This window comes from Physella acuta, unplaced genomic scaffold (assembly GCF_028476545.2).
Source record: "Physella acuta isolate Inbredline_101_S28 unplaced genomic scaffold, ASM2847654v3 ptg000880l, whole genome shotgun sequence".
NCBI classification, from domain to species: domain Eukaryota; kingdom Metazoa; phylum Mollusca; class Gastropoda; family Physidae; genus Physella; species Physella acuta.
The window spans coordinates 100,208-117,759 of NW_026732397.1; the positions used below are offsets into that span (position 1 = coordinate 100,208).

Below are 17,552 nucleotides of genomic sequence, written 5' to 3' on the forward strand. Positions count from 1 at the left end.
AACAAATCCTGTTCATTTGTGTCACTTTAGTGAATGTAGCAATCTGCATCATTGTTAACAGGATGCTATTTTAAGGAACCAGGGGTCGAACGCCGCGCCCATGCAGTAGTGTAATCGGGGGGGGGGGGGGGCTCCTGGGAGCGGGCCTCTACGTCTCTGACACATGGATGGTCACCGAAGTTTGTTCTACCATATTATTTCGGTGAGTGATTAATGTACTCTCAAGGTTTTCATGTGGTAGTGTAGGTAAGCCCGTGTCTCGATATTTATGATTCAAGCGCAGGCATTGTTTACATTTAAATAACTCAATTTTAGAAAAGAAGGTCACGCGTCTAAGAACATATGATTGGTAATATATTTCGTCAAACTTTCTTCTATCCCCGCGGCAACGCGCGGGGGCGGGTACGCTAGTTTTCTATATAAATTCAATATTTTCCTGTTTCCGCCCGGTGGTGGACGGTGGACGTGTTTCTGGTGGCGATTCCCCCTCCCCACGGAAAGAGGACTGAAAAACTGCTTTTCTGTTTTGATACATTTGGTCAACCATACTTTTCTGTTTTGATAACTTTGGTCAACCATACTTTTGTGTTTTGGTAACTTTGGTCAACCATACTTTTGTGTTTTGGTAACTTTGGTCAACCATACAATTGTGTTTTGGTAACTTTGGTCAAGCATACTTTTGTGACTTGACAGCTCAGCAAATTTAAACCGTTATTGTTTTGTACTTCAATAGCAACTTTGGTGCACCATACAATTTTTTTTGCCTGTTTTCATGTTTCTCCTTGAAATTTTGCTTTCATAGTTTACATGTCTACAAACCTGACAAGATGAAAACAAACGATAGATGATAAAGAAAATAATGATTTAATAAAGCATTCATGTATTTAAAGAAACATTGAGTTTTATATACAAAGATCTATTCCATCCGACAAATACATACAGTATATATACAGATCTATTGGTTTATCTAGGAGAAATTAGGTACAATATTTACATGACTACATAGTGGCATGCTGGGCTAGACTAGGATAAACAACAAGACTTCGCTAATCACAACATTGCTGGGTGGAGCACGATCAACCCAAGGTCTCACATGACCTAACTGTAAGGTCTCTAATGACCTTACTCTAACTGTAAGGTCCCCACTAACCTTAACTGATTGTATGTGCACATCTAAAGATATTCTTTGTATATAAAATAATAATTTAAAATACGTTTGTTTTTCGCAACTACATCATTGACATCCATACCTCACACGCATCATTACACATCTGTCATCCAACAACAGACAGTCAAACAACATACACGGATTAACTACAATAAATTAGCTTTGTCTTTAGACACATACCACATACATCTAGACACAGTACCAACTGTAGCCAGCTAGGAAGTAACAACAACACAGACTTTCTACAGAGCAGCTAATATTGGCTGCAGCAATCTACATAGAAATGTCAAACATAGATATCACAAAATTACTTATAGAATCAATGCAATTTATATTTGAGAACAAAGAAAAATAGTGGTGAAAATATCAGTGGTTTATAGAGGAATAATGAGAAGCTTTTGCTTCCTCAGTCAGATTCATAAGTGTGGAACACCCACAAGTACACATACACACTAACAGGTGTACACCTGTGTACATAAATATGTGCACATTAGTGTTTATATGTCTACACAAGTTTTTACACAAGTTTACACTTCCTCACATGTATACACACATGTACACATTCACACATGTACAGCTACACCCCCATATGTACACACACAAGTTCAAATATCTACACAAGTATACACACATGCACACATATACAGCCACCCACACAGATGTACACACATATATACACACAAGTTCACACATTCACACAAGTACACACACATGTAAGCATCCACACATGTACACATCCACACATGTACAGCCACACACATATGTATAGATGTACACACACAAGTTCACACTTCCACATGTACTTATCCACATATCCACAAAGAAACACAGCCACACAGATGTACAAAGACCATCTTAGCCTGTGGAGACTTAACATGGTGACATTGCTGTCAACACACCATATGTGACACCACTCATGGCATCACAGTTACACTGGTGACACTACAACACTGGTGATACCAAATCTAAATGGTGACACTTCAAACCACAGGTAATACCAAACTCAACTGGTGATATAATGACATACCTACACTACAGACTAAGCTTCCCACATATCTCCACAAGCAAAAAGCAACTGGCAGATCATGTATTATGTCAGCTTAAGGAAATCATTTTATGTTGAACAACCAAATCACACAGAGGACATTGGAGCAACCCATGGTGGTCAACAATAGAGCCAACATTAACCAACTGTATGTGTCAACCACATGAACCAACCACATGCACCAGCCACATGTACCAACCACATGAGCCAACCACATGTACCAACCACACACCAACATGACAGTACCAACCACACGTACCAACAACACTACCCAACCACATGTGCCAACCACATGAGCCAACCACATGTGCCAACCACATGAGCCAACCACATGTGCCAACCACATGAGCCAACCACATGTGCCAACCACATGAGCCAACTGCTGTCCTTCAGTGTGATATGACCAGGGGTCACCCCTTCCCTGAACTAGTGGCATAGATAATGGTCAAAAGATGATAACAACAACAAACAAGCACCCCATCACTCCTGTCTGTTCAGAAAACTGTCAGCCTTAGAATGGGCTCCAGTTCTGAGACTTAGAATGGGCTCCAGTTCTGAGCCTTAGAATGGGCTCCAGTTCTGAGCCTTAGAATGGGCTCCAGTTCTGAGCCTTAGAATGGGCTCCAGTTCTGGGGGCGTATAGAGACCCTGGACTTGAGGATGGTCATCTCGTCAATGTGCTGGTCAGGCAGCTGGGCTGTGGCTTCTTGAAGTCCGCCATTCAACAGGGGGTGGATGCACACACTGATAGCTGGGCGACTCTTCTTGTACCTGCGGAGATGTTTGATTGCGTTAGAGGTTTACTAATAAAAAGATTCAAGTGTTTCAAACTGTCACTAATTTGATCTGGTATCATGCCTACTACAGAATTTTTAAAAATCTAACTAAATAAAAAATCAAAGATAACGTGTCAGCGAAGAAACTTACTTGCTCATTAGGTAGGCTTGCAATCCTCGACAGACACTTAACGAGCGTCCAGTGTACAGTTGGAAGTTTATTAGACCTTCAACCTAATTACGGAAATTGTCTTCATTAATAGAGTTGGCTGTTGTGAAACATAATTAACTTTTAATTAACTAATTTTTTGTAACAAAAGTAAACGATATTTACAAGAGGAAACAATCTTTATGGACCATGCTTCTAAAATCCTTAACATTTTGTTGAATACGACAGAAATTATACGTGACCATTCAATCAGGTCATAATTAAGTATATAAATTAATGTATGTGCTTGTTAAATGTTCTGAAGTTTGACTTGAGATATTTAAATGAAGGAATAAGTCTGAGATCAAATAACTCAGTTGTCCCTGCCTTTAGAAAAAAAGCAAAAATATGGGGTCAACAAATTTTCTCAATCTATGCACTGTATTTCTAAGTTTAAAACATTTTAATGACTTTTTTATTAATAGTTATTAGGTAAATTTGACGTGTGACCTAGCGATAGAGAGCTAGCCCGCTAACTTAAAAAAAGTCACCATTTCCATTTTAAAAATAAAGTAGATATTGAATCAGCAGAAAGTATTGTTTTTTTCTGAAAACTTCCATTGGTAAAAAAAATATCGGCATACAATATTCCTCAAACAAAAAAAAAAGGTTTTTGTTTAAAAAATGTAACAGTTACAACTCTGAAGGAAAAGCCTGCTTCGCATAACTGTTAGGATGGCAAGTTTAAAAACAAAAATTACTTTTTCAAAAAAATCTTTGACTCCCTCAGTGTCCATAGTCCCATTTTTTGCTATGATACAGACTCTCTCTAGCGTGGAGCATTTGGCCATGGCTGTTAGCATTTGCTCATCAATTTTCATGTAGGGGTGCTCTAGTCTGGGAAAATATTTTCATGAAGTATAAAATACACCATACATTTTACATATGGTAATTAAAAGTTTATTCATTTGGTAAGAACTTGTTTAAAAACATACACAATGACTTATTTGATAACAAACACTGCACCTTTTCAAGTTACATGAAATAATCCTAAAATAATTTTGATGTTTATCTTAAAAGGTGGGTGACAAAGAAGGCGATTCTGAAAGACTTACCTGAAATCTCTGAGCTGAGAGAAGAAAGGAAATGCTGCCAACAGACCTCCCCTGTACAAGCAGTGTGCAATCTGGCCCAGACAGGCAATGGATAACTGCTCTAATGATACACAACCTTTGGCAATGGCCAGCAGACAGTGACCCTGGTTCACCCCTGGAAGGTAGACAACTCAGCTCATAATACATTGGCCACAAATGCTTAAAAATCTGGCTAAGTTGTCTAAACTATTTATTAGCCTTAACAGAAGGCCTTAACTCAATCAAAAACCATGTTAAATCATAATTAATTATAAATAACTACATATTATACCTAACTAAAATCAATTTTAAATAGGCCCTATCCCTAAAAGCAAATGTTAGGTGAGTTTCAGAAGGAAAAAAAAAAAAAACTTGCAGCCCTATTTTTAAAAAAATAAACCCATTAAGAGGTATGGGGACTGTAGAAGTTTGACTTGCCTGGTATAGATGTCAGCTGTAAAGTCTTTAAATGTTTCCAGCGTCCTATACACATCAGCTCCTGGTCCCCAACAGTCAGGGAGAACATGCTGAAAAAGTTTACAATAGGGAAACATTTGTTTTTGATTAGCGGAAACATTTGTTTTTTATGGGCGCAGTTATTTGAAATATGCTCTCACAGTCACAACAAAACATTTGTACACAACAAAAAGCTAAATTAAATATTTAATTTCCAGTTAAGTTAAGAGTTCTAAGCAGTGTTCAAATATTAGAGTATACGAATGCTAACCCAAAAGTCTCAAGATCGAATATGGGTTCAAGCCTGTAAAACATCCCGGAGTCTACCCAGCTCTGTTGGGTACTTGTTCCCCTTTGGGAAAGTAAAGGCGGCTGGGCATAGTGCTGACCACATTACCCCTTCATATGCTGAGGTCACAGATACATGGGAACTCTACTTCATTTACCCAATGGACCATAATTTTCAAAAGGGAACTTAGTTAAATAGTTCCAGCCAAAAGAAATACTGAGTTATCTATCAAGCTAAAGAGCTCAAGCCAAAATATGAAGTTTCCAGTCTAGCTGACATGTTTGAACCTACCAAGGACTTGACGTGCAAGTTGTTGGATGAACTCCAAAATATTTATTAAAAGCTGATCTAAACCCCGAACAATTGAGCTCAAAATTTTCCATGGCTGGACAGCTGCGGACTAGTTTCTCTAGCTCTGACACAAACGCTGGTTCATCCAAAGCTGTTGATGGGGATGAAGATGATGGGGATGATGAGGGAGGGGATGATGAGGACGCTGATGGGTCTTCTTGTGAAGTAGAAGGAGAGTTTGAATCTGGGAACTAAAAAATTAGATTTGGTAAGTAACAAACATATTTTTTAAAATTTAACAATAAATGTCAATAGAAAAAATTCATGATTTGTTAATTATATTGCAAAATAACTAAAGTATAATCATAGTGATCTTCTCCTAAAAATAAAATGTTAGCACCCACCATGGCAAAACTCTGGTTACATACTGCCCCAGCGCCAATTCTTCTACGCTTGACCAGATAGCCTTCAGGGACTAGTGAGAAGGTTCTCTTGCCACTTTTTGAGCTTCGCTCCACACTCAAACAGCAAGGAGACATGGACAAACACTTCCAACCTGCACAACCATTTTGATTAGTGAGACATGGACAAACACTTCCAACCTGCACAACCATTTTGATAAGTGAGACATGGACAAACACTTCCAACCTGCACAACCATTTTGATTAGTGAGACATGGACAAACACTTCCAACCTGCACAACAATTTTGATAAGTGAGACATGGACAAACACTTCCAACCTGCACAACCATTTTGATAAGTGAGACATGGACAAACACTTCCAACCTGCACAACAATTTTGATAAGTGAGACATGGACAAACACTTCCAACCTGCACAACAATTTTGATAAGTGAGACATGGACAAACACTTCAAACCTGCACAACAATTTTGATAAGTGAGACATGGACAAACACTTCCAACCTGCACAACCATTTTGATAAGTGAGACATGGACAAACACTTCCAACCTGCACAACAATTTTGATAAGTGAGACATGGACAAACACTTCCAACCTGCACAACCATTTTGATAAGTGAGACATGGACAAACACTTCCAACCTGCACAAACATTTTGATTAGTGAGACATGGACAAATACTTCACAACTATTTAGATGAGTGAGAATACTTGGTTACAACATAAAGCTTCACTTAGAAGTAACATTGTGACAACACTATAAACTGTTTCGTCAACCAAAAACTGGTTAACACTGCAGTTACTGAAGCAACAGGCCTTACTGTTGTTGACCGCTAGAAGAGCAGCCAGACTGCTGTAGGGGGTAGTGGTCAAGTCTTGCGTGTGGACGTGGATGCCACTGATGTTGAGGCTCCTCAGCTCCAGACATGCCAAGAGCAGGGCCTGTAGACCACTGATGTCATTGTACACCCGTCTCTGTTCTGCATTTTGCTATCAACACAAATAGTTTCATGCATTAAAAATACAGACTCACCAAAACGGGTTTCATTAAAGAACATTAATTGAACAAACTTTCAATATTATTAAAGAATTAGCAAAAACAGCATTGTGTCAGAAAAGGTGTTTCATTAGAGAGGCTCATTAATCTCATCACAAAAATATCACAGGGAAAGCAAAAAAAATTAATTCTCTTAAAAAATATCTCAGGATAATCAAAATTTACGTTGTTATAAGCTTTATACTATAGGAAGTTAGAATGGTATATCTGAAGAAACAGAAGAGTTGAAATAAAAGTTACCTTCAGAGGCCCTAAAAGAATATAATTACAGTTCTGTAGGTTGAGACTTGTGAGTTTAGGGCAGGTGTCAGCCAGAAGGTGCAAGGTCTCAGACGTCACAGCAGCGTTGTCAGATAGGTTCAGGTACTGACCAAAGGGAAGAAACTCTTTTTATTTTGTCAAGCTTTATACAGACTTTCAAGGACAAATGACACACAGCTATTAATGGATCAAAATTTTATGAATAAAAAATGTATCAATAAAAATTTTTTATTATTACTGAGCTGTTAAAAACTTCTTTCATTTTCGGTTAAGGTTGCATTATTTTTGTATTTATTTTATTTTGAATCTCTGCTGCCATGACACCATTCTCATACCTGTAAATTATGTGCCGATTCAAAATGGAGAACTTCACTAGGAATTTGAAATGTTGTTCTGGATGGATCGAAGTGGACAAGATCCTCCATGTTTTCTAGACACGTTGCATAGCCATCCATTGTCCACAGCTGGTCAACATTTCCCAAGGGTTGCAGAAGTGTCTTAAACTTGACCGACAGTTTACAGACGGACAGCAAAGTTCCAAAGAAAAACATGCGTGCGGCTGGATCCATTGCATCATTCAACGTCATAACTTTCACATTTTTCAGGTTTTCTGACTTTAAGATTTGTGGCTGAAAAATGTACTTAGGTATACCTCTGGCGTTGCTTGGGAATCCATATACATGAAATTCCTCCAAGTTCTTACAGTATTCAAATAAAGTTGGTCCTGAACAGAAATTGATCACAGGTCTGTTTGAATAAACTAACTGATGTCGAAAATGCAAACTTAGAGAAACAAGCCTGGCCAGGCAGTCTTGGGCTCCTGGAGAGTTGGAGAGCTCTGGGTGCAAGTCTCTGATGTCTGAGATAGAAAAAGAGAGGCTGGAGAGACTGGGTAGAGATGACATGATGCTGCACAGTGTCTTCACTGACACGCGAACCTGCATCAGGTGTAGAGAGGATAAATTGCTGCATTTTGATAGTAAATCTACAGCGCCACACTTTAACCAATAGCAGGAGTTTAAATTCAGTGTCTCAACTTTATCTACCACAGGGCTGACATAGGACTGGAATTTATCTGTTGTAAGCCAATAATTTCTTGCAAACTGAAGGTGACTGAAAGAAAATGAAACAGTGTTATAAATGGTGGAGAGAGTAAATGAAGTACTCAATAATAGAAAAGTAGCCAATGTGATTTTAAAAAATATTTGTTTTGGATTTACTAAAGTAAGTAATCAATGTAGGTACTATTTATGGTTGTATTCATTTACAGCAATTTTCTTTAAAAATAAATGTTGATACTCACTAAAATATACAATAATTTGAGTTTAGTTTTGCTTGATTTCTACTATTGTAAAATTTTTTTAAAGCCAAATGGTGTGAACATCTTTACTCCTTTAATGAGTGGAGCAATAATTACCATTTGTAATGCCTTTACAATAAAACCCCAATTTTAAAATGCACAGCTGTATGACTTCTTCCCTAGCTAGATATAACTTTAAGGCAATAACATAATAATATGGTGAAGTTGAAGTGTTGGGCTTATTTTTAAAGAGGAAATTATTTTTTATCCATGGTCTAAGTGCTGCATTCATGCCACAATGTTTCTCAGTTAAATGTTTATTAATTTAGTAAAAGGAGACATTTGAAAAACAAAGCAAGACAGGTATGAAGCAAATTTTTGTAATAATTTTAGCTTCTTTTCAAATTTTCAGTCGGGCAACGAGAACAGTCTAGAAAGCTTCATTAAATATTTCTAAAATTCTGTGTGATATTATTAAAACAAGGTTGTTATAAAAATTTTATTATAAGGTTGGAGGTATTTAATGTCTTAGTATTTTTGGTAACTAAACTAAATTTTTTAAAAGGCTAAAACTATATTTTTCTTCATTTTTATCACCGAGAATGAAAACAAACATGGTGTAACTAGGTCATGTGGTCTACAAAGGTATAATTTTATTAAAAACTATTACCTGCAATGTTTTGAGTTCAAATATAGGTCTATCTATCTATCTATCTATCTATCTATCTATCTATATATATATATAAAAAGCAATGTATGTCTGTGTGTGTGTCTGTGTGTCTTTTATGCATTACCACACCTCTTATCACATCGCCGTGAAACTTTGGGAAGTTGTTGAGAATATTCCTGGGGAGGTTTCTGCGAAAAAAAAAAATTCAAATTCGCAGGGGTGGCGCCCCGACAGGGCGCGATTTGTTTTTTCTATATACGGTATATAAAAATAAAAGTCGATTTTGGTTTGGCATCGTTCATCCGATAGCCATGAGACTTTGGGGAGTTGATTATATTACTCTAGGGAAGGGTTCTGTGAAAAAATAATTTTTAATTTCGCAAGGGCGGCGCCACGGGAGGGTCCGATTTGTCTCTATATACGGTATATAAAAATAATAAAAGTGAATTGCAGTGACACCGTTCATCCGATAGGCATGAAACTTTGGGGAGTTCATTATAAAACTCTAGGGAAGGGTTCTGTAAAAAATCATTTTTAATTTCGTAAGGGCGGCGCCACGGGAGGGTGCGATTTTTCTCTATATACGGTATATAAAAATAAAAGTCAATTTTGGTGTGACACCGTTATCCGATAGCCATGAGACTTTGGGGGAGTTGATTAGAACAATTCAGGGAAGGGTTCTGTAAAAAAAATCCTTTTTTAATTTCGCAAGGGCGGCGCCACGGGAGGCTGCGATTTTTCTCTATATACGGTTTATAAAATGTCGGTTTCACACCGTTTATCCATGTACCATGAAACTTTGGGGAGATGATTAGATTACTCAATGGTAGGGTTCTGCAAAAACATATTTTTTAATATTGCAAGGGCGGCGCCCCCCGGGGGGGGGGGGGGGGGGAGGAGCGATTTTTTAAATCTATACACGGTATATAAAAAAACAACTCGGATGCGGTTCATCCGAGTGCCATGAAACTTTAGGGAGTAGATGAGAATACTCCCGAGAATATTTCTGCGAAAAAGAAAACTGAAGTTTCTTATGGGCGGCGCCATATAGGGTACAACTTTCGTCAATACACGGCTTGGCGCCCAGAGATTTAGAGCGACTATGTTGGCACTTGGCATCCGTTAATAGAGCGTCCTGCATAGCGAGTAAGGGGTACTACTATATTCAGCGGTAAAACTACAACAGGCTTCTAAAAATAACTTTGTAACGCGAGGAAATCCTTCTGTACAGTTTCGTCACCTTGCGAAAGATGAAAAAATAACTTTTTGAATATGAGGAGCCTACTGTAGAGTTTCGTCACTTTGCGAATGATGCAATAAGCATCTATCATTAGACAATCCAGTCATAATCGAGATCGAGCATCTAATAATAGACCATTAGTAACACTAGCATATTGCATCAGTCACACTGATATTTAAAACACGTCAACTACGTGTTAAAGAAAAAAATCCTGTTCATTTGTGTCACTTTAGCGAATGACGAAATCTGCATCATTATTAATAGGATACTATTTGGCACGCTGGCGCCTGTTAGTTTTAAGGAGCCTGGGGTCGTACGCCGCGCCTATGCGGTAGTTTAATGGGGGGGGTGGGGGGGGGCCCTGAGAGCGTAAAATCGTGTCCTGATATTTATGATCCAAGCGCAGGCAATGTTTACATTTAAATAACTCATTTTTGGAAAAGAAAGTCACGCGTCTAAGAACATATAATTGATAACGCGATGGTGAAATCCTTCTAATATATTTCGTCAAACGTTTTTCTATCCCCGCGGCAACGCGCGGGGGTCGGGTACGCTAGTATACTATAAAGTAACAAAGTAAACTGGGGTTTTTAGAAGATAAATTTCAGAGCTTCTATACAGCCGATCAATGTTTATTTCACGAAAGTGAAACCTCTGGTTATAATTTAGGTTTGATGAAAATAAATAGAAATGCAGCCTTAAGTGCAAAACATATATGTTCAAGTTTTTTTTTGGCTTTGTTTTTTTTTTTGACTAAAACAAAATTGTTATCAAATTATTGATTGTATTGTCAACAATAAAAATAATGTGTTGTTATCCATTAACAGCATAAATTAAACCTGTTGGAAATTTACACAATCAAATTTTATAATCTCATGTAGATTAGGGGTAATCTATCATTTTAAGCACGTAAAATCGTGGGAGGCTAGTAATGTGATAGAAAGGTGACTCATTGATATGGCTTCCATACATGTATACTGTGATATATTTGTAACAAATATAATAGATAATTGCATAATTAACAAAAAGCAATGTCACTTTATATAATTATAGGCCCATAATTAACTTTAAACAGCAGTATTTGCTATATAAACAGCTGCCATCTGTAAATTAGAGTGGTTTCCCCTGAATCTCTAACAATAAGTTAACAAAAAATAAACAGGATGGCTGCTATAAAATAAACAAGCTTGGTTGCATCTGATGAAAACATTGCTAATCTTTATTTATTACTGAAAAGTTTTAATAAAATTGTTTAAAAACAGGTACATGAAGCATTTTTGTAATTTTTGAAACATAAATCCTCCTAAAATGTGAAAAAATTACTAAAATGTAATGAGTCACCTTTCTTATACATTACTAGCCTCGACTGATTTTATGTACCTAAAACGATAGAATACCCACTTAGATAATACTTTTAGTTAGTTTAGCTAGTACTCTAGTTTAAGTTTATATAATTAGGTCTTATTGATTATTGAATGATTTCTTGAATCAAGTTAAAGCTGTGGTGTTAAATCCCCACTTTGCTCTCCCAGCAAAAGGGGGATTTTATTTTACTAGATCTATTTCTAAATCTAGATCTAGACATAGATCTAGATCTAGCTCCAGTTTTAATGAAAATCTCAACAACAAAATTTTTTTCAAGTTTCAATTATAGCTTGCACAGTGGTAAACTAAGTCAATTTAGCATATATTAACTTTTTGTGCAAACAATTTTAAAAAAAACAAAATTTAAGTATAGTATTGTATATGCCTAGGGGTAGTAAAATGGTAGTTTAAAAAAAAATTGAATGTTATATTTTTGTGTTTTATGACAACATTTTTACACAATTAACATGCCATGCTTTTTAAATTGACAGAGGGTAAGTATATCATGTTACAAAAACTGCTATCTTAACTAACAATTCATATTTTCAATATAAAACTGTTAAAAAACAATCAGCAATCATGAAAGCATTTTATTTTTAGGTATAAAGTGAGGGTGCATTCTATTTTTAGGTATAAAGCGACATGACTAATAAATCTAGCCAAATGATTGGATTTTGGTGCTGCATGCATTTTCCCACGCTTTATTTTGGGCAAAAAGATTATAATAAAATAGCATTATGGGGAGAATTATTCCCAGACGTTGTTATTTTTATAAAGCTAAGACTCTGAACAATTGCTTAATCATATGCTGGTTAACATTAGAAGAGTAGTTTATAAGTTATTTGATTTTAAGTTCATTCTAACACAAGAATAAACAGAGTTACTTTCAATAAAGCTCCGCTTGCGAGATAAAGAAATTATGTCAAAACTACACTTTCTATTCTTATTTAACAGAATTAATTAGAAATGGGTGATTCCGATTACTAAAATTGACGATGGCTTCAAAATCATTGGTTTTATCCCTCTACATTCTACATCTTCATGAAAACGAAACTGCACCGCCATCTTAGTAAATCGCTTGGGCTGTGAGATAATATAATTAATATAAACAAACAACCTGGAAGCTGTGAACTGAATGGCCTAATACAATATAGATCTAGTGTAAAGTCACAAAGTGAGTAAAGCAATGAATGAGTTTCAGTAGAGAATTGTTTTTTATATATTGTTTTGTAATTGTAACCGTATTGTTCGAATTTTAAAAAATTAAAAAACATAGGCCTAGGCCTATAGACCTAGATCTAGGCCTACATTATTCTTATTGTATTAGAAAACGGGTTAGTTTAAATAAGATTTGGGCCTAGGCTAAATAATATTAATGTATTATTCGTTTTAACAGAATCTAACATTATAATTCTAACAGACTCCCTTTCAGTTTCAGTGAAACAGTGAGATCGACTGAGATCAGATTACCCTGCAAAATTTGCACTTACCGAACTAAAGATTTGTCTGTGCATATGGTTGCAAATCGTTTATTAACATGTCTCAAATTGAAGAAATCTTTTAAGCTAAGATGCTTTAATATATACAGTATAACATCATCGGAAAGTCGATCGAAACAAGAATCATCTTTGGAATATTTTTCAGTGTCAACAGTCGCCATTTTATCAACAAAGTAAATAAGCTTTATCTCCCTTACATATAACCACAGAGAGTAGATCCCCTTTTTAAAAATCGGTGCTAAGGACGCTTTCAGTCATAACTAAGAGGATATATTTTTTTCTATCTGATAAAAATTTACAGACAGTGATCAAAATACATTAACTCTATATTTTTAAATTTACTTATCGTGAATTATTATAAGACAATAGATATGCCTATAGGAAATGGTAACAATAATAATAATTGTATGTCACTAAAACAAAAAAAGAAGGACGAAATTGTACAGAAGGCTAAGGTATGAAAAAAAAAATACTTTTAATAAATTAAAATTAGGCCTATATATATTAATATAGATCTACTTACTTTAGACTTAAGATTAGAATACTTTAGTAATACATCAAGGAGCTAACTTATTATTGTAAGTTACAGAATCTACATCTAGTAAGTAAAAAAAAACTACAGTATTGTCAGTAACAGTACAGTTATGAGTACAGTCATCTCATTGTTTATACTTATAATAATAAATTATTATTAATTATAATTATTATTATTATTAATAATATTTAATAGGCCTATAGGCCTAGGATTATTGTAGTACTGAATACTGTATAAAGATTCTGAAACACTTTTTAGTAATATTTCATTAGATATGTATTTGTATAAATAATAGTTGTAAAAGTACATTATATATATATAAAATTATATATATATATATATATATAATAATATATGTATATATATACATATATATATATATATATATATATATATATATATATATATATATATATATATATATATATTTATATATTATATAGGGTCATCCATTAATGACGTCAGACTCGTAGGGTGAGGGGGGTGCATAATTTTGTAACAGTGCATGATGATGGAGTGGGGGGGGGGGGGGTTCAGATGGTGTGATGGCACACTTTTGGATTATAAAAAAGCAATGTTAAAAAATGAATTTTAGCAGTTATCTTGTGTTAGAAAACTGTTAATAAATTGTAATAGAAATTGATTAAAATAGATCTACTGTATTTTGACAGAGTTCAGACAAGATTTTGGAAAAATATCAATGTTTGAAGAAAAATTCTACTGCAGTTTTGAGGGCAGTTGTAGGCTGAGGTGTGACATCATTTTAGGGGGTCTGATTTTTTGTGACGATGTGTGACAGAGGGGAGGTAAAAAAGATTTTAAAAGCGTGACATCATTTATGGATGACCCAATATATATAGGCTATATATATGTAGCCAGATGACCTTCTAATTCGGACTGGCCAGTCCACCATGGCCAGTCCGCTGATTGGCCGGCCAAAGGCCGAAATAAAGTAAAGTTTTGGACTTTGGCCGGCCAATGCGCACACATATACATACAGAGAGAGAGTTTCACTTTCACAAAAGCTTGAGGTGCATTTCCAGTTAATATGTTAACATTTTTTTTTTCAAGATTCAAGCAATCAAACAACGTCAACAAAATTGGCTTCAACAAAGAAAGGAATGTCAAGAGCAAGATACAAGTAAAAAAATAATTTAATGTGCTGTGTTGGTATCATTATAAAAAACAACACTGTTAATGTTTAAACCTGTTTTTAAACTGTTAATGAAATTGTTCAAATTTCTTGTAGGTCTTCTACCAAACAAATGTATGTCCAGTTCATCCATAAAGGCATCACCAGTCAGTATTAAACATGAACCTATTGCTAACAAGGAGAAATTGAATGTAAATATTGTACCATTAAACCTTAAGACTTGCATGACTGATTTTCTAATCATTTCCTTTAATTTTATTTTTTAATTAATTATGACATAACTTCAATAATATATCTGCAGGTGCGTGATAAATTTGAGCATTGGATAAATGAAAGAATTAAAAGCAGAGACATCAATGAAGAATCAGACTTTACAGATGACTGTAGCTTTGTAAGTGGACCCAACAGTGAGCTAGAAAGAATTGCTTCCCCTGAACTCGATACTCAAAGGCAACCCATTCAAGAAGAAGAGTTTGGAACTTTGGCAGAAAAAATAGCCAGCAAAGTAAAAGAAGAAATGGGTATTTTAAATTACAATAAGTCTTTGACCAAAACAGCTTCTCATATCACAGTGCTTAAAGGAAGTAAAAATGACAAGGAAATAAAGCGCTGTCAAACGCACACACAAATACCACCTGTCTTTGATTATAAAAAATCTAGCATCCCAGGGAATCACAGTTGCCCAGATTGTGGAAACTTGATGGTATGTTTTTGTTAAATATATAAATTAAAAATTGAATGTTTCTTCAAAATGTAACTGAAACTTCACAGTTAAAAATTTAAATAAAAATAATATGCTTTAGTCTAAATATATTTATTCTAGTTATTTTCTGAGAACCAACCAATGATGTTAATACCTTGTGGTCACACATTATGCAAGTCTTGTGCTCAAGAAACAAGATCATGTCCTAATTGTTATTGTTCTGTTGAAACAACAAAATTAAACAGTGTCCTGCATCAAGTGATTAAAGAATACCACACCCAAGATAAAATACCGCAACGCGACCTAAAATCCTATAATCAAGGTATTCATTTGGTGTACAATAGCTCATCATTTTTAAAAATTTGCTATTAGGCAGAGGTTGATTGGCTGTATCCAAGCCACCTGGGAGATAAATAAAAGCAGTCCCGTTCTGACTTAAAATTTTCATACTGCATTTATTTTTCATCCAATTTGTTATCTACAAAGTCACAGGCTGCTATATTAATTGCAGTATACAATACTAACAATAAAATAACAGACGAAGGGCTATTTAAATAAACACATTTTTTACAATCAAAGCACTTATTCTGGCTGCCCACTTGGATTTTTCCCTGCGTCACCAGTCCACCCTGCCATTAGGTGTTGAAAAATAATAATTTTATTTGGTGTCTATTAGACCTTTTTTTTAAAATTATTAAAAATAATTTTAAAGATAATTAATATTAGTACATTGTGCTTATCTTTTTTTTAAATGGACTATTTAGTTTTTTAATAATCATTCTTTATTAGGGCTAATATAGTATTAAAATTATATTGAACAGCTTTATATACTTTATGTTTTAAGAAGAGGGGTCAGGGCCATTCAGCAGCTGTTCTATTTATGTATACTGGATATGTATCAATATAGGCTAGTTTTTGTGACCTATCAATACCAGTTCAACATTAGCATCATCTGCCCTATTTTTAATACTTTTTAATTATTGTCAGAGATTAAATACCATGAAAAATCATCAGTTTAGTACTAGAAAAACATGGACTTGGTAATGATAGCTGTGTCATACTTCAGGGTCTAGTGTTAGATTTAGGTTAAGTTTTCTTTGTTTAGTGCCATGAAATATGGTAGGGCTGTAATATAACTAAGCCACCAGTCACTGCTTCTGTAATGAAATAAACTCTGATATATTGTCTATGTTTGCAGAAAAGTTCCAGAGTTCACTCCCATCCTATAACAACCAACTTTCCACTCTTCAAACAAGGAAAGAAATATTAACCACAGAACACAAAACTTTGCTAAACAAACAAAAAACTGTTGCTAGTCAACTGCGACAAGAAGAATTACAGGCACAGACACTGAGAAAACAGGAAGAAGAAATAATCAGGACCATAAAAGAACTTCAAGATAGATTAAATTCTCTTAAAGTGCAAAGGTAATCCAATTATTTCCAAATTTTGATTATGCTAGAACTCTAAAGACAGGCGCCTAAAACACACATCTACATAAATTCTTTTTTGTTTCATTTTTGTATAGACAGGAATATCAGACAACAATTATGGATCTACAAAGTGAAAAATCTAACATTGAAGGAAAAATTTCACTTATTAGCACAACCATTGTATCTTTAACTAAGGAGATCGAAAAGGTAGACCCCAATTCTTTTTTTAAGTCTTCAAATTCAAATTTATACTTGTGTTAAATTAATTACATTTGAATTATTTGAATTATATTACAGATGAAATTGTTATCAGAAGCAGAAAGTGAACGATATTGAAGAGCATTGCATTTATTAACTACAGAGTATACTGGGATAATTTATTTTAAAATGTTTTCATATTATTACATGATTGTACAAGTATTACAAGGCAAAATTAAATTTAATGTATTATTTCTTTCTCATTCTGTGAATTAAATATAATGTAATATATATGAAAGCTTAAGTTTTATTTTTATTTAGCTTCACCAAATATTTAACTGATTAAAACATGATACCCTTTCTTGAAGTCTTTAGGTCATTATGGACTTTGTGTGAACATAAAATGTCTATAA

At 34.8% G+C, this 17,552-nt stretch overlaps 2 protein-coding genes across 3 annotated transcripts; one reads left to right on the forward strand and one right to left on the reverse strand.

Moving 5' to 3' along the window:
* Positions 1-877: 877 nt before the first annotated feature.
* LOC131952611 (F-box/LRR-repeat protein 18) lies at positions 878-13,278 on the reverse strand. The gene is made up of 11 exons (XM_059315358.1): positions 13,109-13,278; positions 7,379-8,156; positions 7,023-7,148; positions 6,547-6,715; positions 5,711-5,862; positions 5,307-5,557; positions 4,709-4,797; positions 4,253-4,406; positions 3,899-4,034; positions 3,141-3,223; positions 878-2,984 (listed from the first exon to the last, which is right to left on the reverse strand). Exons 1-11 carry the CDS (start codon positions 13,276-13,278, stop codon positions 2,825-2,827), a joined length of 2,268 nt encoding a protein of 755 aa, XP_059171341.1. The 3' UTR covers positions 878-2,824.
* On the forward strand, positions 12,044-17,518 carry LOC131952604 (CDK-activating kinase assembly factor MAT1). 2 transcript variants are annotated; one of them, XM_059315350.1, is made up of 8 exons: positions 12,044-12,112; positions 14,724-14,793; positions 14,902-14,996; positions 15,107-15,508; positions 15,629-15,830; positions 16,707-16,935; positions 17,037-17,148; positions 17,239-17,518. In XM_059315350.1, exons 3-8 carry the CDS (start codon positions 14,922-14,924, stop codon positions 17,275-17,277), a joined length of 1,059 nt encoding a protein of 352 aa, XP_059171333.1. In that variant the 5' UTR covers positions 12,044-12,112; positions 14,724-14,793; positions 14,902-14,921; the 3' UTR covers positions 17,278-17,518. The 2 variants fall into 2 exon arrangements, with proteins under 2 accessions (XP_059171333.1, XP_059171332.1); XM_059315349.1 differs by lacking the exon at positions 12,044-12,112 and adding an exon at positions 13,357-13,572.
* The last annotated feature ends 34 nt before the right edge of the window (positions 17,519-17,552 follow it).